This window comes from Girardinichthys multiradiatus, chromosome 9, assembly GCF_021462225.1.
Source record: "Girardinichthys multiradiatus isolate DD_20200921_A chromosome 9, DD_fGirMul_XY1, whole genome shotgun sequence".
Classification (NCBI taxonomy): Eukaryota; Metazoa; Chordata; class Actinopteri; order Cyprinodontiformes; family Goodeidae; genus Girardinichthys; species Girardinichthys multiradiatus.
This window is the reverse complement of record NC_061802.1, coordinates 46,693,204-46,716,466: the sequence shown is the minus strand read 5'-3', so window position 1 is coordinate 46,716,466 and position 23,263 is coordinate 46,693,204. Positions and strand designations below refer to the sequence as shown.

At 44.9% G+C, this 23,263-nt stretch overlaps 1 protein-coding gene across 1 annotated transcript in view; it reads right to left on the bottom strand.

The window, feature by feature from the left end:
* LOC124873599 (cadherin-2-like) overlaps positions 1 to 23,263 on the bottom strand; it is a 185,445-nt gene that overhangs the window by 61,005 nt on the left and 101,177 nt on the right. Inside the window, exons 8-11 of the mRNA XM_047374346.1 lie at positions 22,853 to 22,990; positions 22,406 to 22,591; positions 16,381 to 16,634; positions 45 to 187 (exon numbers count right to left, since the gene is read on the bottom strand). Of these exons, the coding sequence (XP_047230302.1) occupies positions 45 to 187; positions 16,381 to 16,634; positions 22,406 to 22,591; positions 22,853 to 22,990 (721 nt within the window). The remainder of the gene's footprint in view (positions 1 to 44; positions 188 to 16,380; positions 16,635 to 22,405; positions 22,592 to 22,852; positions 22,991 to 23,263) is intronic.

Below are 23,263 nucleotides of genomic sequence, written 5' to 3'. Positions count from 1 at the left end.
GAAAAAAAACTCTGGTTTTAGGGGGGACAATCCGCATATCTCACCATTATCAGAAGCCATGAAGGTAACATTGTAGAGGTTGTTCTTGACTAAGGGAGACTCTCGATCAAGGATGGCATTGGTGGAGATCCTTCCATTTACCGGGTCAATTAGCAGCCAGTTGGCAGGGTCATAGATCTTGGAGTATCTGAGATCAGAAGGAGAGCCAGAATGAGAAGCCAATATGGTAATACCTTTTTTTTCTGTGTACCTGACTGACTACTAAACAGAACCTGGGGGCATGGAGCCCTTCTAAGAGTTTATCCCAGGTCATTATTGGATGTTCACAGGTTATAATATTTATCTGAACAGAACTGGAAATGATATACATCATATATCTTCATTCAAAAAGTACTGCTCCTGAAAAGCCACCATTAATGAATATTAAATATTAGCTATTATAATATTTGCAATTGATTAGACAAATAGTATCATTATGTTGTTTTTAGTATTTTTATTTAGAGAAGCTGTACAGGGAAAACTTTTACAACTATACTAAGTTCAGTTCAGCTTTCATTTCAATCCATTGCTGTTTTTCTTCCCACCAGCAACAAAGTTCAGTCTAATCTAGTCCTTAACAGAACAACCCGGTCGTGATTTCACTGTGCATTCAATCAACTCTCACTGTCAACCCGGAAAACAATTGAGCTTCCCTCGATGGGGTCTTCTGCCTTTAGAATGGTTATTGCTGTTTAGACATAAGCTGCACTTATAGGTTAGAAATAAAATTAAGGGTTAAAAGAACATCAATATTTATCTGCAGCATTTTTTTTCTGTTGAAGAATGGGCTTTGATAACTTAACCTAGCTGCATTAATGTATGTAGACTCTGTGTCTAGCTGTGACACCTTCCTGGAGGGGGGCATCGGCAAAGCTGCTGCCGCCAACAACTTAATCCTCTCCTTCTACAAATGATCCATTTGGTTCTGTCTTTCAGTGTTTCACCCTGTCTCTCCTAGACAAAGCTACTGGCTAAGCTTCTACTCTGATTAAATGTATGTGCTCTCTTTCATACTCTAGATTTGAAAACAGGCTCAAAGTTCATCTGTCTCTCTTTTCTACATGAAGCCACTAAAGGGGCAACATTCATTAACATTTTACTTTTCTTTTCCAAAGAACGTATTCCTGGATCAGGGCTTCTGTGCTCTTTTTGTTTCTTTGTAAAGTAGGTCTATTGTTCTATTGTCTTGTCTGAAAATTTGCAGTGATGAAGAAATTCTGAAGACAAAGCAACAACCAGACAGAAAGCAACAATAAATAGATCTGAAAACAGAATGCTCCACCAGAACCATATATAGAGTGGAAACAGTTCCTTTATGTACTTGAGTATGAGTGTGGGTCTACTTGCATGTTTTTGTGAACACAGTGTGTGTCCACCATTCGCTGTTGCTAGGATACACAGGCTTCAGCACTACTTAGAGAAATGAAGGGATCCATTAGGAAAAAAAGATGCGGACAAAAAACAGCAATCCTGCATGTTACTGAGCAGATAACTCTGCAGTACCATGTGGAAAAATATTTCACCAATTCACAGGATTATTATGAAACCAGTTTTTCCATGTTATCACTGATGAGGTCTTTGACATTAAACAATATGATATCTCATCTACATTTTTTTTTTATTATTTTCTATCTTGTCTCTTTAGCCTAAATAATTTCAATTCTTATTTTTCTTTCTGCTTTTCCCTTTCAGGGGTCACCACAGCGAGTCACTAAATTCCTTCAGATTACATTGTCTACACAAGATGTAATCCACCTGTGTGCTCCTACTTCCGGTCATAAATGTCAGGCTGTGTTCCTGCCTCTTCTGGAAGAAAATATTCACTACAGCCATTTCCATCCTCTTTTCAAAGTCTACCACCATCTGTCCTTCTGCATTTGAATACCAAACCTGCCCAACACGTCCTCATCACCACTGTTCCCTGCTCCATGTCTGATGAGATCTGCACAAAAAACACTTTTTCACGTCTGAGGATATTGGGCATCACTTCATCTAACTTGCTTGAGAATTTCACTTTCTCTTCTAACTCACATCCTACTTGTCGAACATAACCACTTACAACATTAAACATCAAACCTTAACATTCTAGCTTCAGACTTATCACCCTATCTGACAGTCTTTTCACCACCAACACATTCCTGATAAACTCCTGCTTCAGGATAACTCCTACACAATTTCTCTTCACATCTACACCATGGTGGAACAGCTTGAACCCTGCTCCTAAGCTTCTAGCCTTGCTACCTTTCCACATGGTCTCATGAACACATAATATATCCACTTTTCTCCTGTGCATCATGAACTCACCTTGAGCTTTTCCTGTCGTAGTCCCAACATTGATAGTCCCTACTCTCAGTCCTAGACTCTTGCTTTTTCTCTTCCTCCTCTTTTTCTTTGCTGACCAACAGTAGCCCAATTTCCACCAGTACCCTGTCTGTCACCTGCACCAATGGTAGTCGTTGTTAACCTGGACCTCAACTGATTCAATGGAGGTAATTTTCTTAACTCGGATGATAGATGTAACAAAAAATTTAGGCCGGATGCCCTTCCTGACGCAATCCTTTGCATTTATCTGGGCCTGGGACAGGCAAAAATAGGACATAGGACACAGTTCCCCATTTGAGGCTGCATTACCTAAATAACCAAAATAATTTAATAATAGTTTAGAAATGTAATTGATGGTTAAAAGCACATCAATATTTATTTGTAGTATAATTTCTTGTTAAAGAATGGGCTGTGAAAACTTAACCTAGCTGCACTGACTTATGAGCAATGTAAAAAGATAAAAAATAAATGTTGCAATGATACAGTAATTTACTATTTAAAAGGCTTCATTAAAAGTAGGATGTATCGCTAGAAAACTATCCTCATGAATTGGAAAAATAAAAATGTTCTTAGTATTACCCAGTATAGAAACCTTTTGTTGGATTACACAAGTCTAGAGACAGTCTCTGCCTTCACATAAGATCAATTTCTCTGGGCTCCTTTGATCGGCTCCATCATCTAGTGGGGGCAGGGGACTTTGACTTCATCCTGCTGGGCGTTGCTGATACAGGGGGTGTCTGGGTGTGGGGCATCTGGGGTATCCCTGGGTTGGGGTTGCTGGGGGTCCGGCACCAGGACTGTGCCTGTGGCCCCACCGAGGTAAGGCTTTGGTGGCTCTGGGGGTGACATCTGGTGGATGCATGTGATGCTTTTTGGGGGCATGTGCCAGTGGCCTCCTGGGAAGGACTGGGTGGGCTTGGGGGTTCCTGGAGCGTGTCGCCCCTGGGTTAGAGTCCTGGCTAGGCCTCGGGGGCTTGGGACCTGGTGTTCTCTGTGTGAAGTGGTCTCGGCTTCTCGGTGGGTTTTGGTTTTGGCTCTGTGGGCTTCAGAGTGGGTTTCCTTGGGGTTTGCATTTGGGTTGGCCTCCTGTGTTGTGTTGGGTGTGGCTTATGGGCCACCTCAATCATGGTGTGGGGTGTGTTTTGCTGCTCTGCTGGCCTGGTTGTGGCTGCAATGAGGTGCGGGGCTGGGTGGCATCTGGGACTGGGTGGTCTTTTGGCCTATTTGGGTCAGCCTGGGAGCTGGCTCCCTGGGAATGCATTTTGTTGGGGCTCTCTGGGGGGGTTGCAGTGGTCCCGGCAGTGGTCCTCCCTGGGTTCCCGTGCTCTGGGGGGCCTTTCGATGTCAGTGGCTCAGATCTCCTCCCTGCCTGTCTCGGGTCCTAAGGGGCAGGTCTGTGGCTCCTCACACTCGCTACTGCATATTTTTATGGAAAATCGTTATATACACAAGCGCACTCACACATACACCCATACGCCCAGGGACCGCACCAACTACCTGCAGCAAGACCACTTGGCACCTATTTGGTGCCAGCATCCCTATACTTCCTGGCCTCTGATGCTGAAGTGGCAATGCCCATACCCCCTATGCCACTAGGTGATGCAAACCAATTCTAAGTTATTCTGTGGGGTTTTCTTACGAGCAGACATTCTAAATAAACAAATTCTAAAAACATATTTTTAAAATGCATTATATTTAAACTCCTTTTATTTTTACAACTTTTGTGATATAACCAAGAAGTCGACGTGAAGGGCAGATTGGAACTGTATACTTTAGGCATGTTGATAGGTGTTTTAGCCAGAAGCCATAGATGGCAGGACAGTGCCAGAGATCACTTAGGTAGTCGTCAGATAAAACTCCTATAGTTTGGACAGGTGTTGGTAAGTAAAAATTCCATTTGAAACATCCTTTTTCCTGTGAAGTGGGTTCTATGAGAGATTTTGTATTGTATCAGCTGAAGGTTGGTAATTTTGATCATTCCAAAAGCCAGCCAGTCAGTCAGTCATTTACTCCAATAGTTAATATTTGTACTGTGGATAAACCAGCATACCGTTTAATGATAGGATGTGAGATTGTTAAATCTATTTCTGAAAATTTTTTGTAGGTTTTGAAAAGTAATTTTGGAGGTTGAGGTTTAAAAAGGCTAGCTATTACTAGAGAAAGTTCTATGTTAATTTGTTTAAATTTAAATTTGCACTGGATAATATATTTTAGTTGGTGATATTCAAAGACTTTCTTTTTATCAATTCCATATAATTCTCCAACATTTTACAGTACAGACCAAATGTTTGGACACAACTTCTCATTCAAAGAGTTTTCTTTATTTTCATGACTATGAATATTGTAGCTTCACATTGAAGGCATCAAAACCATGAATTATCACATGTGGAATTATATACTGAACAGAAAAGTGTGAAACAACTGAAAATATGTCTCATATTCTAGGTTCTTCAAAGTAGCCACCTTTTGCTTTGATTACTGCTCCGCACACTCTTGGCATTCTGTTGATGAGCTTCAAGAGGTAGTCACCTGAAATGGTTTTCACTTCACAGGTGTGCCCTGTCAGGTTTAATAAGTGGGATTTCAAGCCTTATAAATGGGGTTGGGACCATCAGTTGTGTTATGCAGGAGGTGGATACAGTACACAGCTGATAGTCCTGCTGAATAGACTGTTAGAATTTGTATTATGGCAAGAAAAAAGCAGCTAATTAAAGAAAAACAAGTGGCCATCATTACTTTGAAAGTGTCCCCAAGTGCAGTTGCAAAAACCATCAAGCACTACAAAGAAACTGGCTCACATGAGGACCACCCCAGGAAAGGAAGACCACGAGTCACCTCTGCTGCGGACGATAAGTTCATCCGAGTCACCAGCCTCAGAAATCGCAAGTTAACAGCAGCTCAGATTAGAGAATAGGTCAATGCCACACAGAGTTCTAGCAGCAGACACATCTCTAGAACAATTGTTAAGAGGAGACTGTGTGAATCAGGCCTTCATGGTAAAATAGCTGCTAGGAAACCACTGCTGAGGACAGGCAACAAGCAGAAGAGACTTGTTTGGGCTAAAGAACACAAGGAATAGACATTAGACCAGTGGAAATCTGTGCTTTGGTCTGATGAGTCCAAGTTTGAGATCTTTGGTTCCAACCACCGTGTCTTTGTGCGGCGCAGAAGAGGTGAACGGATGGACTCTACATGCCTGGTTCCCACCGTGAAGCATGGAGGAGGAGGTGTGATGGTGTGGGGGTGCTTTGCTGGTGACACTGTTGGGGATTTATTCAAAACCGAAGGCATACTGAACCAGCATGGCTACCACAGCATCCGGTTTGCGTTTAGTTGGACCATCATTTATTTTTCAACAAGACAATGACCCTATACACACCTCCAGGCTGTGTAAGGGCTATTTGACCAAGATGGAGAGTGATGGGGTGCTGCGCCAGATGACCTGGCCTCCACAGTCACGGACCTGAACCCAATCGAGATGGTTTGGGGTGAGCTGGAGCGCAGAGTGAAGGCAAAAGGGCCAACAAGTGCTAAGCATCTCTGGGAACTCCTTCAAGACTGTTGGAAAACCATTTCAGGTGACTACCTCTTGAAGCTCATCAACAGAATGCCAAGAGTGTGTGGAGCAGTAATCAAAGCAAAAGGTGGCTACTTTGAAGAACCTAGAATATAAGACATATTTTCAGTTGTTTCACACTTTTTTGTTCAGTATATAATTCCACCTGTTAATTTATAGTTTTGATGCCTTCAGTGTCAGAGTCATGAAAATAAAGAAAACTCTTTGAATGAGAAGGTGTGTCCAAACATTTGGTGTGTACTGTATATATATATATATATATATATATATATATATATATGCATGCATATATGCCCCCAGTGCCTCCCCAACCCCCCTCTAGCCCTGCCCCTAAGTACCGGCAATAATTTAAAACTACTTTCACCCCTGGAAATATCCTACATACAGATTTCCTTCCATAGCATTTGTTCAGGTTCTATACATAAGCTGTATGATGGATTTTTCAAGTCTATTTAAGATATATTGTAATCTATGTGCCAGGTAATATTTATAAACATTTGGGAGTTCCAATCCTCATACACTTTAAGCCTCGTGTAAAGTTTTTAAACTTATGCTAGAGGTTTACATACCCATAAAAATGTTGATATGATAGAATCTACGCTATTGAACCAATAGTTAAACAGGGATCATAGAGAAGATACACTTTATTTTAAGGAAGGGTCACCATTTTAATTGCAGATACTTGTAACACAGTAGTGAATAATACTGAATAATTTTCACTAATGGAAATTAGTATCACTGCAATAATTCTTTAACTCAGAAGCAGTTCATAAACGAAAATACTATCTGAAGAAGGGGTTGTTGCAAGCATATATCCAGTTCTATTTCATCCCTACTGATGGCCAGAGGCGGTGCTTCAAGCACTGAATGATCATCCTTGCGCATCCAGGTTTGTTGAGTATATATTGCTTACTACTTCTGCGTGCTGCTTGTAGCCTCATGACCATTTTCTGGTCGGACTTGTGGATGTGTCTTGCCCTCCGGGGCTGTGCAAGCTGCTTTTTTTCAGACTGCCGTTGTTCACCAGGGACTGGTAAGTTTTATTCCTTGTTATTAGTTTCATTGATTAACTGACCCACTAGTAGGTTTTTCTGCCCATGCTGGATCCTAGATCCTCCTTTAGATTGTGTGACAGTGTTTACACTGTTCACTTTATGTTGTCGCATTTGTATTATTTAAACACACCCACCCACCAGTAGCATTTTCTGCTCGTGCTGTTTCTCCTTATATTGTCTGGCAGTGTTTTCATTGTTCATCTTATGCTGTTGCGTGTGATTACTTTAATAGACTCACCAATAGCATTTTCTGCTCGTGCTGAGTCCTCTGGGTTTCTACATTTCTGCCAGTGTTTCACCGTTTAATTCAGCCTGAGGACAGGCATGACTTGGACCCTCCTGCCTTGGTGTTGACCATCTCAGAGAAGCACTTTCCGACAATGCCTGTTCCAAATGTCGTTTTCTGTCACGAGCGATGCGGGTGGTTCGGCTGGCCATGGTGGAGCAACCTGCTTACTGGACAGTCTCTGCCCAGCAGAGTTCTTTGCCACCAGAGCAACCCGTGTGCCCAAAGCGTTCGGCTGCAGAGGCGACTTCAATGTCTGGTAAGAGACCTAATCGGTCTGATGCAGGGAGGCTGTTCACTAAGATGGACCATCTGACATCGGCCCAGATGAATGCCCTCCTCCAGTCCCTTCAGACAGACGGCGGTTCCGACTTGGCTCCTCCCTGACCAGGATGGGGCCTGTGCAAGGGAGCCAGTGTCTGTGGCCTTTAGAACGACTCTTGGTCGCCTGCAGGTGGACTCTTCCCAGGTCTCTGGCACCGTGATGCTGCCGCCGCCTTTGTGGTCCCTCCATTGGAGGGGTACATCCGTGAACTGCATGCCTGTTTGACGAATGCTAGAGCATTTTCCCATCCAACGACTGATGGCATAGCCCTTGCTGCTATGCAAGAGGCATCTCGGTTTGGGTTAGGGCAGACGCCTGCGGTGGAGCCTGGCATTGCCTCCCTCATTGCTCCTCCTGATGAGGTTCTGCGGCCTAATGCTCATTGTCCTTGGCCACAGTGCCGTGTTACAGATGACCTGCTCTGCAGGGCCTATGACTCAGGAACCAGATTGGACCAGCTTGGGAACTTTCTCTCTCATCTGTTGCTGGGCCTGTCCTCTTTGGAGTCCGTCCCTCTGGACCAGTCACCTCAGGGTATGGTTGATGCGTCCCTTCAGGCGTTTGCTCTGATGACCTGATCCTGTAGGCAGACTCTGAGAGCTCTCCCTGTGGTTCTGGGGGAACTCTTCGGCTCAGCTGGGCTCGTAAGCCCTGGGGCGCCATGCTCAGGCCTCCGGAACACGGCAAAGGCTGGCCGGACTTCACAGGCGTAACCATAAGCCTCTTGGTGGTTGGGCGACTGGTGGTTTTCCATGAAGGTGCTCCCTTCCGTCTGCTCCTCTCGCTGTGTCTCAGGATCCAGCTCCAGGCTGGGCCCAAGATCGGGTAGGAACCAGGGTGACCACGAGGGGGCCCAATCCTTTCGTCCCTTTTGGTCTGCACAATCTAGTCAGGATCCCCCTAGGACTTCGAGAGGCCAGGGACCCCGCAGATGAGGTATTGGGGCTGGTAGTCAGCCCTGGGCTTTTGAGCTTTACCCTGGGAAAGCTCAATTGTTGGGCTGCCCGCACTCTGGATTTGTGGGTGCTATCCACCTTGGCCTCCGGGTACCATCTTCACTTCAGTACTGTCATCCATGACTCTCTGAAACGCTGTGCCTGTATACGCCCTGCAGGATCCGGGGGGCTCATATTCAGTTTATTTTCTGGTGCCCCAGAGACTGGCGGTCTTTGTCCAATAATGGACCTCCGGTGTCTGAACGTTTATTTGAGGGTCATGCCCTTTCACATGTTGACCACCAAGGAGGTTCTGCATGCAATCTTCCTGGGCGACTGATTCACGTCTGTCGACCTGACAGACGCATATTTTGATGTCCCCATTGCTTTGGATCATTGGCAGTTTCTCCGCTTTGCATTCCAGGGGAGGCACTTTCACTTCCGGGTCCTTCCATTTGGACTCTCTCTTTCTCCTTGGGTGTTCACCCAGTGTGTGGCAGCGGCCCACTCCCCTCTGCAGGCACAGAGAGTGCGGATCCTGCCTTATCTGGACAACTGGCTCATCTGTGTCACAACCACTTGCTCAGGCAGTCCGGGACACACAGCCGGTACCTGCTCATGTGGGTCATTTGGGCCTGCGGGTGAACCTGGAAAAGTGCGGGGTGACCCTATCTCAGGTAACAGTGTTCATGGGCATTGCCCTGGATTCAGTCTCTATGACCGCTTGTCCATTCCCGCAGCAGGTCAGCGATATTTTAAGCTTGCTCCTGGATTTCCGGCGTGGCAGCACTCCTCCACTTGGTCTATTTCTACGCCTTCTGGGGATGCTCACTGCTATGTCCATTGTGGTGCCCCTAGGACTGCTCTCAATGTGGCCCCTTCAAATGTGACTGTAGGGCCTGCATCTGGATCCCGCACGGTCTGCACACAGACACAGGAGGCTTTGTGTCGTGCCTCCAGTCTCTGTCCCGTTTGTGAGACAGGTTGTATCTCACGGTCGGGGTTCCGCTTGGCCCCCTCCTGTGTCGGAGGAAGGTTGTCCACACAGATGGGTCCTCCGTGGGTTGCGGCGCGACCTGGCAGGGCCACATGGCACAGAGGACATGGTCCCCACAGCACAGCCAGGAGCACATCAATACCCTGGAATTGATAGCATTGTGGCTGGCACTTTCATCTTTTCTTTCAGGGTTGTAGAACAGGCATGTACTTGTGAGACCAGAGAACACCACTGTTGTCTTTCATGTGAATCATCAAGGAGGGAAAAAGTGGAGAGTGTTTTCCTTGACCCGACATATCCTGGTCTTGGCGGCTCCACATTTTGCCACCCTCAGGACAGCCTGCATCCCAGGCTTGCAGAACATGCTTTTGAACTTTCTGTCTCACCAGAAACCGCTTCCTGGGGAGTGGATGCTACACCCGGACGTGGTGAGTTGTATCTGGGGAACCCTTGGCAGGGGGGTATGGACCTCTTTGCCTCCAGGGACACACCCCACTGTCTCCTCTGGTTCTCCCTGATGTACAGCGCCAGTCCTCTGGGTTGCGATGCGCTGCCGCACGACTGGCCCCAGACTTTCCTTTATGCTTTCCACCCCTTCGCCTTAATTTTTCAACTCTCCTGAGGGTTCTCCCGGAGGGGCACAAGCTTCTATTCGTGGCCCCGCTCTGGTTGGCGAGGACTTGGTTTCTTCTGCTGTGCAGGCTTTGCTCTGGCTTGCTGATGTGCCTCCCCTCCAGGAGGGATCTCTTCTCCCCCCATTCGGGGATCGGATTCTTCACCCCGACCCGGGGCGCCTCAGGCTGTGGGTTTGGCCCCTTCAAGGCCCGACTCCACCTTCTCCCGATACGGTGTGGAGGTAGGCCGCATGATGGCTAGTGCATGGGCACCATCCACTAGGACCATTTAACCAACAAATGGACTGTCTTTGAGAACTGGTGAGGGACTAGATCCCTTATGTTGCCCAGTTTCTGGCATGCTTGCCTTCCTTCAGGGGCTGCTGAGTCAGGTGCGGTCCCCGTCCACCTTGAAGGTGTACATGGCTGCAATTTTGCATTGGCATGTAGGACTGAATGGTTGCTCCGTGGGCCGGGGTAAGGATGCTGCCCTGTTCCTGAGAGGTGCCAGGCGCTTGCATCCATCTGCATGTCCTGTGGCACTAGCATGGGACCTTTCTTTAATACTGGAGGCTCTTCGGTGACCCCCATTTGAGCCCTTGGCTGTGGTGGGTGTTGCTGAAGACTGCTTGCCTTTTGGCAATGACCCCAGCTGAGCGTGTCGGGAATTACACGCTCTGTCCGTGAGTGAACAGTGATGCCGATGGAACCCTGATGGTTCAGGTGTTACACTGTGGACTACTCCATCCTTTTTTCCTAAGGTGCCATTTGCGGTGGGCTATGCCCAGCCGCTTCACTTTGCCCATTTCTACTCTGGGAATCCTTCTGAGCCTCTCTGCCCCTGTTTGTGCACTCGAGGCGTATGTCAGTGCCACAGTGACCTTACGGAAGGCCTTTTCATGTTACATAAGCTCACGGAAAGGCCAAGTCCTAATTAAACAACGGCTGGCCCACTGGATTGTGGGGGTGATTACTGAGGCTTATGCTCGACAGGGCAGACCTCTGCCTGTGGTAGTGAGATGCCACTCCACAAGGGGCCTGTCGACCTCGTGGGCTGCTATGACTGGAGTGCCGCTGGACGTCATTTGCCAGGCAGCCTCTTCCCCAGACACCTTTGGCAGATTTTACAGAGTGAATGTGTCCACACCCCCATCCCCTACAGGGCATCCTGGAGCTGCAGCCTTCTACTTCCTGCTGAGGTATGTGTTATTATGGCTGTTACTTGTCTGGATTGCGGATTCCTCGTGACCTTGTTGTTATGCGTTATCCATTGCTTGAAACACCACCTCTGGCGGTCAGTAGGGATAAAATAGAATGAAGGTCACGACCGTAACTACGATTCTATGAATATCGGATGACCGCCAGAGTGCTTGGTCCCTCGGAATCCTTGTACTCACAAGAATATTACTGGGACTGAGCTCCTGGTGTCAATTGATTATATAGACTTACGTTGATCATCCGTAGGTCACGAGTGACTTTTTTGTTATTATTTCTCAAATTGTACATGCAAAAGGATGATCATTCAGTGCTTGAAGCACCGCCTCTGGCAGTCATCCGGCATTCACAGAACTGTAGTTATAGTCGAAACCTTCATTACTTTACTTGTCAAAAACTTTAACACTTCCCAGGCATAGGTCAGCCGGATCAGGATATATAATATGAGCTGTTATCTTTAGAAGCCTTGTGGTTAATGCCTTGCAGATGACGTTAAGATTTGCATTCATAAATGATATTGGGTGGTAGCTAGATGGATGTGTTGGATCATTATCAGGCTTGAGGATAAGATTTATGTTAGCGCAATTAATGTTTGGAGAGAATATCAAAGTTTCCTGAAATTCTGTGACCACCTGTTGGAAGGTGGGGGCCAGCAGTGGCCAGAACTCTTTGTAGAATTTTGGAGGGAACCATCAGGTCCTGGAGCTTTGCCATTAGGCGTACTTTAAGTGCTTCATGGAGTTAACTTGCTGCTAAAGGTTTTTTCTCTTCCTCGTGTAGTTTAGGAAGATTGATCTGATTTAAAATTTCATCTGTCAGATTTGAAATCATATTATTTGAATCAATATTGTTTCAGTATAGATTTTTGTAAACATTTACAAAAAGTTTATTAATTTCTTTAGGATCATTAGTTGGCATACCATTAATACCAGTTATTGCTGAAATTCTTACCTTTTATTTATTCTCTTTTAATAACTTGCAAAACTTTTGCTAGATTTTTTTCTATGATCAAAGTTATCCAACTGCAATCTCTGGATTTGGAATTTTATTCTTGCCTTCATTATTTTATTAAGTTTTGATTTTAAATTTCTTATTTCAATTTTCTTCTTGGGATCGAGCATAAGTCATTTCTAAGTCTTTAATTTTCTGTTCTAGTTCCACTTCAGCTGCTTTTCTTTTTTTTCCCTATATAATGAAAAAGAAACAATTTTCCCATGCAAAATGCATTTATTTAAAAAATGTGTCCACTCTCCCTCAGACAACCTGGTAAAATCTTCATCTTGAAGTAATGATTTGTTAAACCTCCAAAGCTTTACAGGTGGTGTTAATGTTTTTCATTACCATCATAGTTACTGGTGCGTGGTCCCTTAAGGAAATGGGATGAATTTGTGCCTCAAATACCTTATTCATAACATATTTGCAAATTAGAAAGAAGTCTATATGGGAATAAGAATGGTGAAAAGGTGAGAGTAAATTCCTTATCTGACAGGTGACAAGAGAACCAGACATCTCTCAGACCAAACATCTTCCATATACTGCTTTAGTGTATTAACTGACTGAAGGTCATGAAGTGCAGATGATCTGCTGAGCCTGTCTAACTCTGTGTTCAGAGTGAGGTCAAAATCTCCTCCCACCACAAGTGCTGTTCCATTCGGAGTTGACAGGGCAGAAGAGAGACTGTGATAAAAGTTGGAATCATCTACATTTCAACCGTATACATCAACTGTCTCTACAGCGCGAGCTCCCTCTGCGCAGCGCTTCTGCCTCACAGAAGAAAGAGCACGTCTGTGGTACAGGATCTCCTTTGGAAACTGATCATTAAACACACAGGTTTGGTTTCTTTTGATTTTACACAAGACAGTACTCTGTTTGACGAGTTGGTTTAAAATACATTCACAGATGTGCCTTCATTTAACCCAAAAGTTGTGAATTAACCCAGCATTATAGAAAAAGAAGTTACCTTTGCAAAAAATAAACTCAAGAACATTGGTTAAAATTTCTGTCATGAACCATGTCAACTGTCTGTCATGATTTGGTTGGGTTGAGGACACAAACACAGAGACAAGTTGGAGGAGAGTGGTGAGTGAAGATGATTTTACAGTAATTAATAAAAAGGATGAGAAAAAGCAGGTGTGACCAAAGAATCTGACAAAAAGTAAGTTAAACAAGGAGTATACATACTGGGGACTTTGACTACTGAATGCAACACAGGAAAGTAAATGTACAGATAAGGAACATTTGTGGATTTGTGGTGGTGTATTAAACACATGCACTGAGGGAAAGTATTGAGTGAACCACAGAACACAGAAAAACAGAACACTAGAAGGACTAAAAATGTAAACAGGAAAATCTATTAAAATTATAACTGCATAGCAGTTATGAATGGGTTCCAAGCCCTTCCCAGCAAGTCCACCCCCAGCCCTGCCCCTACCAGCACGCCATGTAACACGCCCAGCCAAACCAGCATGTGATCATTTAATATAACCACATTTCCAAAGGGTAAGGTTTGAACTTGCTAAGGAGGCGATAACAAAAATAGGTTTTGCAAATTACACAACATTGCTGCTAATTAGCATAACTATGATTTTTTACAAAGCTCACTTGATTTAGAATGACTCAAAAGAACATCCAGGAATAGTGATTTAGTCTCTGCATACAGCAGTTTCAGAGAGTCCCAAGGGACGTCTCCAGGCATACCATTAAAGGTCCACAAAGAAATAAACACCCGAGATTGGGTGGGAGTTCTAGAAAGGAGTGGCAGAAGTAGCCCCTAACTGGTGAACCAGCGCCTGAAAATAGGCTCACCATGTTGGACCATTTGTTTACTGAATATTGGACCATTTGTACGTTGCTGGACGCCATCAGCCATTTTGTACCCCAGGATAGTCCGCTACTACAAATTCCAGTGGGCACCGCGGCTGAAAGGATGGGGCGTTGCAGCTCTGATGTCACAGTGGGCTATATAACATACTCTGAGACCACCCCCTGGGGCGCAGCACTCTGGAGAAGAAATCCCACGTGGACTTTCATTCATTCTCCCATTGGCCAGAAAACTAAGCGAATTAAGCTTACAAGAATAAGAAGGCTTGTAAGTTTCAACTTTACCGATCGAAGATGTGGATTTAACATGTAACCAAAAAAACCATGGAGGTTTCAAGGAGAAGAAATTTTCATCCTTGTTTTTTTTTGTTCCAGTCGACTAGTGACGGTCCATTATATTTTTCACCTTTCTGCCAAGGAGGCCAAAGGACGAGGACGGACCGCTCTCCTGAGTTACCCACGGATGCGTGGAAATTCTTCCCGCCCCCTCCTTTTTTTTCTACCTCTCTGCTCCAAGGAAGACTACACCAAGTAAAGTCCGTTCGTTTTTTTAATTTCTATTAAAATAGCTTGGGTAGGATAGAGTAGGATTTTAGGGCAATTTAGAATCGCCACTTATAGTCTAATGTGTTTGAAGTGTATTTGTATGCCAAGTGTTATTGAATTTTGATGATCGCTGGACTCTGAAGCCACCGAGCTTCGCAAGTTGTGTTTTACTGTGTGAACACCTGAGCGCAGGTTCGCTGTAAAGCTGAGCTGCTATAATGACCTTATGGTGAAAATCAACCATTTTCTTTGTCTTCAGCTTCATGTTTTATTGGTTGCTGCCAGAAGTTTTATAACTCTTTGTGTGCGCTGAGCTTGCAGCGCTGGTTGAAGTTTTACGACCCTTGACGCCTGGTGGGGGAAGTTACAGTCAAAGCTTCGCTTAGCATAATATTTCTCTTGTATTTTGCCATAACTGTCATAACTGCTGGTTTGATTTAATCAACACTCAAGGCTGTTTTATTGTGTTTAGTTAGATATTTTTTCCCCTTTTGAGTAGAAATTTGCATGTTTGATTAGGTGAAGATTATTGAATCGGAAGAGCGAGTTGTATCAGGGCTGTTGATTTAATAAATATTCACATAGATAAAGTGTTGGCGTTTATTTTGTGCAAGAGTGATTTGTCAGTCAAAATAAGGTTAAAGTTCCCCACGTTTCGGCAGACACGGTTGATCTAATAATAGTTATCAACTATTACTGAGAATTTAATAATTGTAATTATCAAGGGCTTTGAGCCACCATTACAAGACCAGAGGACATCTCTGTTTTCGATTCATAAAGGAGGATTTTTGGTTAAGAAATTAATTTTCTCAAATTATGATTTTAAATTATAATTCTTGATAAATATTAATTAATCAATAATCATAATCCCAACACCCAAACAGTGCCCGAGCACCTGACCGATGCCCCGCACTGAACCAGTTCCCCAGCTTGTGGAAATTGCCGCATTCAACCAATGCCCCTGCGTGTAGCACATTCAAAAATGTAAAATCTGCCAAGTCCCCCATGGGTATTAGCAAGATGTTCAACTAAACTTCTATGTAAAACTTTAATGTGAAATTGTATGGGTCTTTTAAACTGAGATGAAGAAATTCCATCAATAAAGGCCTCTCTTTTCATATTAAATGTTGGAGATATTTTCTTACAGCATTTCAAGCTGCATAAAATGTAATCTAGCTTTGATCATGTCCACAGCAGAGGATCTATACTTCAGTAAGACAGTAACAACTGAATTGTGCACTCTGTCATGTGTACATTTCTGTGTGGCTTATTCTGCTGTGTACTAATCTGAGGTGTCGGGTTAAGCAATGTTCATTGTAGGCTACTGTGTTAAACTGGAGTACAAATTCACATTGACCTTGTACAGCAATGTTGTACAGCCTTAAAAGATAGAATCACTTGAGAGACTCATTTTGCCTCTTTTAACCCGAAAAGAAAAAGGCTCTATAAATCAGGTACAATAGAGTGCTGTGATACTCTGTTTAATAGATGTTTCTTATTATCTTTGTTTTCTTTTATGTCTTAAGTGAATAATTTCTTTATAAGGTATTTATATTCGTTTATTCATTTCTTGCACAATGGGAGTATTAATTTAATCAGTTTTCCAAACTGCAATAACTTCATATATTTGCTCCTTTGTGGTTTCTTACCGGATACTCTGTCTCGTGAAGCTGTCAGGGTCCTGGGCAGTGAAAGTTGTCAGCAAAGACCTCACTGGCAAACCTTCCTCCACTTTAGTAGTTTTGGGGTTGGGGTCAAACTTTGGACTCTCGTTGATGTCCAGGATTCGCACCGACACAGTTGCTGTGGACTGACGAGGGAGATGGATGCCTTGGGCCAGTGGGATTGCATTTTCTGCCTCCACAATTAGCATGAATGAACGGGTCAACTCAAAATCTATGGGCTGTCAAAAGAGAGGAGGGCAGGTTGAGAGATGGGCTGGAGTGCATATCCTAAAAAATAAAAATATAACAAACAACCCTATTCTTCATTACAAAATAATCTTTGCTCTCTGTAAACCTAGGTTCCTACACATTTTTTTCTTAAAAATTCCATACATTATGAACATGAAAACATTTCGCCAGTTGGGTTTTATCATCGATATATATTGCTGAATTGGACATCACGTGACTACAGTATGACACACATGCCCCATTGCTATGCACTGAGTCAGGACTCCGGACTTCTTTTAAAGGACAACAAAGTTCCATGAGTAGAATGACATATTGCATTGACAGTGTACTTGAATGTAACCAAGATACATTTATATAAATAGACAAAATAAGCGACCAACACAGTTATGCCATAAAAAGAAGTACATTTTTTAAAATACTGAAACAAAAATAAAATTATTTAAAACAAGGATTTCAATAATGATATACATTTTTGTGTAGTTTATTAAGGGAACACAGAATCTGAATTCCTGGAATTTTAGCATTAGGCTAAAATAAGCTATGCTAACATTTTCAATCTTCACCACCAGTGTTTATGTCTTACCTGCTCCCTCATAAACAAATATTATTTTACAACACTTTGCTGCATTGGCGCTCAGTGCTTTTTTCATTTGTATCCTCTCCCTTTCTGCTCCTACTTTCCTCTTTGGCTGTCTTGCTCCATTTTACAAGCCCTGTGGGTACGTGGTGTGTATGTCTCTGCTCTGCTGTTGTGACAGACGGCTTTAGAAAAAGAAATGAAGGGGCGTCAGAGCTTCAGCAAGTTAGATATCTGAATGAACAGCATAAACATTGTTTATTTAAAAAAATCAAGCACGACCCAATGCCTGAGCTTGTGCGGGAGGTCAAGACATATTGACTAGAAAAAGTCAGGCTCACCTCCACGCACAGCGTGGGCTCTGGAACTCATCTCCCCGAGAGGGGCTGGACTCTCTTCTACTCCGGAGTGGCCCACGGGGAGAGGCAGCGGACTGGGGTGGGTTTACTTGTTGCCCCCCAGCTCAGCCTTCTCGTTTTGGGGTTTACCCTAGTGGATGAGAGGGTCGCATCCCTTCGCCTTTGGGTTGGGGACAGGTCTCTGACTGTTGTTTCGGCCTATGGGCCGAGTCGTAGTGCGGAGTACCCGGCCTTCTTGGCGTCCCTGTTGGGGGTGCTGGATAGTGCCCCTTCCGGGGACTCCATTATTCTGCTGGGGAACTTCAACACCTACGTAGGAAACGACAGTGACACCTGGAGAGGCGTGCTCGGGAGGAATAGCCTCCCCGATCCTGGAACACCTCCCGAGGAAGGTGTTCCAGGATCTTCCAGGACTTCTGTGCTAGTCACTGATTGTCCATAATGAACACCATGTTCAAGCATAAGGTTGTTCATCAGTGCACTTGGCACCAGGACACCCTAGGCAGGAGGTCGATGATCGACTTTGTTGTCGTGTCGTCAGATCTTCGCATGTTTTGGACACTTGGGTGAAGAGAGAGGCTGAGCTATCCACTGACTTGGTGGTGAGTTGGATCCGGTGGAAGAGGAGAAAGCCGGTCAGACTTGGCAGGCACATGTGCATAGTGAGGGTCTGCTGGGAACGCCTGGCAGAACCCTCAGCCAGGGATGTATTCAACTCCCACCTCTGGGAGAGCTTTGACCAGATTGCGGGGCATGTTGGAGACATAGGGTCCGAGTGGACCATGTTCTCCGCATCTATTGTCGATGCTGCTGCCCGTAGCTGTGGCCGTAAGGTCTGCCATGCCGGTCACAGCGGCAATCCCGAACCCGGTGGTGGACACCGGCACTAAGGGACGCTCTCAAGGTGAAGAAGGAGTCCTATCGGCTGTGGTTGGCTTGTGGGACTCCTGAGGCGGCTGACGGCTACTGTGAGGCCAAAAAAACGGGCCTGGGAGGAGTTCGGTGAGGCCATAGAGAAGGACTACCGATTGGCCTCGAAGCAATTCTGGCAAACCGTCCGGGGCCTCAGGAGGGGGAAGCAGTGCTTCACTAACACTGTTTACAGTGGGGGTGGGGAGCTGCTGACCTCGACTGTGGACATTATCGGGCGGGGAAGGAGCACTTTGAGGATCTCCTCAACCCTGCCGTCATGCATTCTCTGGTGGAAGCAGGGGCTGGGGACTAGGGGGTGGACTCTTTCATCATCCAGGCTGAAGTCACTGAGGTGGTTAAAAACCTCACGGTGGCAGGGCTTCAGGGGTGGATGAGATCCGCAGCGGACTGGGGTACCGCAGGTTTCTGAATGTTGTGGGGCTGTCATGGTTGGCACGCCTCTTCAACATTGCATGGCGGTCGGGGACAGTGCCTCTGGACCGGCAGACTGGGGTGTTGGTCCCCCTTCATAAGAAGGGTGACCGGAGGGTGCATTCCAACTATAGGGGGATAACACTCCTCAGCCTCCCTGGTAAGGCCTACACCAGGGTATTGGAGAGGAGAGTCCGGACAATAGTCAAACCTCGGCTTCAGGAGGAGCAGTGTGGTTTTCGTCTCGGCCGTGGAACACTAGACCAGCTCTACACCCTCTGCAGGGTACTCGAGGGTTCATGGGAGAAGGCATTCGACTTTGTCCCTCGTGGTGTCCTGTGGGGGGGTGCTCCAGGAGTATGTAGTCGGGGTGTTTCTGAGTGTGAAGCGGCTGGGATTAGGATCAGCTCCTCCAAGTCCAAGGTCATGTCTCTCGACCGGAAAAGGGTGGCTTATCCTCTTCAGGTTGAAGGGGAGTTCCTGCCTCAAGTGGAGGAGTTCAAGTATCTTGGGCTTGGGTTCACGAGTGAGGGGATAATGGAGTGGGAGATTGACAGAAGGATCTGTGTGGCTGCTGCAGTAATGGGGACGCTGTGCCGGTCCATTGTGGTGAAGAGAGAGCTGAGCTGAAAAGCGAAGCTCTTGATTTACCGGTCGTCACCCAGGCTACGTTCCTACCATCACCTATGGCCATGACCGAAATAACGAGATCCCGGAGACAAGCGGCTGAAATGAGCTTCCTCCGTAAGGTGGCCGGGCACTCCCTTAGAGATAGGGTGAGGAGCTCGGCCATCTGGGAGGGGCTCGGAGTAGAGCCGCTGCTCCTCCAAAAAGTGAGAGGACCCAGGTGAGGTGGCTCGGGCATCTATATCGGATGCCTCCTGGACACCTTCCTCGGGAGGTGTTCCAGTCCAGGCACGTCCCACCGGGAGGAGGCCCAGGGAACAGCCCAAGACACGCTGGAGGGACTATGTCTCTCAGCTGGCCTGGGAACACCTTGGGAGGAGCTGGAGGAGGTGTCTGGGGAGAAGGACGTCTGGGTGTCTCTACTGGGTCTGCTGTCCCCGCGACCCAGTCCTGGACGAAGCGGAAGACGACGAGTACAAGTACAAGAAGCACGACCCAAACCAAGCCTTTGGTCCCAGTCCTCCTGATGGCCAGTCTGCTCCTGGGCCTAGGTGACAGGAGTCACATGAACCCTATTTTGATATATTAGTTTAGAAATTCCATCATCAAGGTCAGAAACATAAAGAAAACCAAAACAACACAATGGAGCTTGAGCTGTTAAAAATCAATTAACAGCATGGTGATTTTTATAGCATCTCTGTAGGTGTACCTGTCAACACTATAACTAACATTTTCCACATTGCTTATATATTTATGCTTATATATTTAGAGTGGGGAGAACAAGTATTTTACACACTGCTGACTTTGTATGTTTTCCCACTTGCAAAGCATGTTGAAGTCTTTCATTTCTATCATAGGTACTCTTCAACTATGAGTGATGGAATCTAAAACAAAAATCTAGAAAATCACATTGTGTGATTTTTAAGTAATTTATCTGCATTTTATTGCTTGACATAAGTATTTGATACATCAGAAAAACAAAACGTAATATTTGGTACAGAAACATTTGTTTTCAATAACAGATATCTAATATTTTCTGTAGTTCTTGACAGGGTTTGTACACATTGCTGCAAAGATTTTGGAACACTCCTCCATATAGATCTTCGTCAGATCCTTTAGGCTTCGGGGCTGTCGCTGGGCAATACAGACTTTCAGCTCCCTCCAAAGATTTGTTATTGGGTTTAGGTCTGGAGACTGGCCCGGCCACTACAGGACCTTGAGATGCTTCTTATGGAGCCACTCCTTAGTTACCTGGCTAGGTGTTTTGGGTCGTGGTTATGCTGGAAGACCCAGCCACGACTCATCTTCAATACCCTTACCGAGGGAAGGAGGTTGTTGACTAAGATCTCCATCCATCCTCCCCTCAATACAGTGCAGTTGTCCTGTCCCCTTTGCAGAAAAGCATCCCCAAAAATTATGTTTCCACCTCCATACGTCACGGTAGGGATGGTGTTCTTGGGGTTGGACTCCTTTTTCTTCCTCCAATCACGGCGAGTGGAGGTTAGACCTAAAAGCTCTATTTTTGTCTTATCAGACCACATGACCTTCTCCCATTCCTCCTCTGGATCATCCAGATGTTCATTGGCAAACTTCAGACGGACCTGGACATGCGCTGGCTTGAGCAGGTGGACCTTGCGTGCGCTGCAGGATTTTAATCCATGACAACGTAGTGTGTTACTAATGTTCTTCTTTGAGACTGTAGTCCCAGCTCTCTTCAGGTCATTGACTAGGTCCTCTCATGTAGTTCTTGGCTGATCCCTCACCTTGCTTATGATCATTGATGTCCCACGAGGTGAGATCTTGCATGGAGCTTTAGACTGAGGTGAGATTGACCGTCATCTTGAATTTCTTCCATTTTCTTATAATTGCATTAACTGTGGTTGCCTTCTCACCAAGCTGCTTGGCTATTTTCCTGTAGCCCATCCCAGCCTTGTGCAGATCTACTATTTTATCCCTGATGTCCTCACATAGCTCTCTAGTCTTGGCCATTGTGGAGAGGTTGGAGTTTGTTCGATTGAGTGTGTGGACAGGTGTCTTTTATACAGATAACCAGTTCCAACAGGTGCAGTTAATACAGGTAATGAGTGGAGAACAGGAGGGCTTCTTAAAGAAGAACTAACAGGCCTGTGAAAGCTGGGATTCTTACTGGTTGTTAAGTGATCAAATACTTATGTCATCCAATACAATGCTAATAAATAACTTAAAAATTAATGTGAGGTTCTGGGTTTTGTTTTAGATTCTGGCAGTGTATCAAATACTTGTTCTCCCAACTATGCTTAGGGAGAGTTAAAATATCTGTGTTTCATAACATCGGCAAATTTGAGACATATTTTATAACAAGCAGACAAGAAAGGGTGCTGTGACATGCATGGTTATGTTGACAGCTAATAGGCAATGTCCAATCCAGTAGTATATATTGATGGGCTCTATTGTCTATGTTTCAAAAGTCTTAAAACAAACCATATATATGTATATATATATATATATATATATATATATATACATATATATCAGATTTTAAGACCACCAGCAAATCGTAGAAAGCATCAGTGAAACGTTTGGGAGCAGTACAACATTCTTCATGACCGACATGCAGATTGCTATATTTACAATGTCGATGCTGGAGTTTAGTTGTAGTAGAGCTTCTTAGCTTTAAAACACTGGGTAACCTTATGGGTATTTTGAGATGTCCACCAGGTTTTATAATTATGTCTATCCTGTCCTTATTTTACTCCAGTACCAGCACATAATCACAATCTTTATATTCTCTGCCATTTACTTACACTATTTACAAACAATCATTGATCAAAATGTGCAATTTCTGTATGTTAGTGGTGTCTATATTACACCCCACCTTGACCACAGTGATCAAGCCCTCATTCGTGGTGGGATCAGTGGGAATGGAGAAGTGCCCATTGCGGTCTCCAGAGATGATCCGGTACATTGTGTTCCAGGCTGGCGTAAGGGGCTGGTCTTTGTCTGTCACGCTGAGGTTAGCAACAATTACATTCACTCTGTTCTCATGAACTTCACCGAAGAACTGAGGACAAAAAAAAAAACACATTGCATTTTACTACAAAGACAACAATGGAATTATACCATATCATAATAGTATTATAGGCAACAATTACTAGAAATCCTAATGGAAAATGGATCTTCTTCAAACACTTTTTTCCCAGAAGTATCTAAATATCGGATGTTCAATTGGCTGTCTACTCTGCCAACACTAGCTCTGTCTGCTTAAGTGCTATTTTCCTGGGTTGCAAAAATTACTTGTGTGTGTGTGTGTGTGTGTGCATACTGCGTCTGTGGTGAATTCAGGAGGGTTGTCATTGACATCAGTGATCCTGATGACAGTGGTGGCAGTGTTGGAAAGGCCGTAAGTAGGATTTCCTTCTATGTCAGTAGCCTGGATAATTAGGGTGTACTGAGGGACTTTCTGGAACAAAACAGAAAACAGACGAAGTGTACATCATAGGCAGGAGTACATCTGAATTTTGCTAGATTTTCTAATGGTCCCATGGACCATTTAGATGTATGCTGTCATTCAACCGCTGGTTGTCAAGGTGGTGTCCTCAAACCCACTACATTGGTTATTGGGCTACATTGATAAGTGGCAAACATCTTTGGGAAAACCTGGTCTGATCCAGAGAGATGGCATCCATCCCACTTTGGACAGAGCAGCTCTTCTTTCTAGGAATCTGGCCGAATT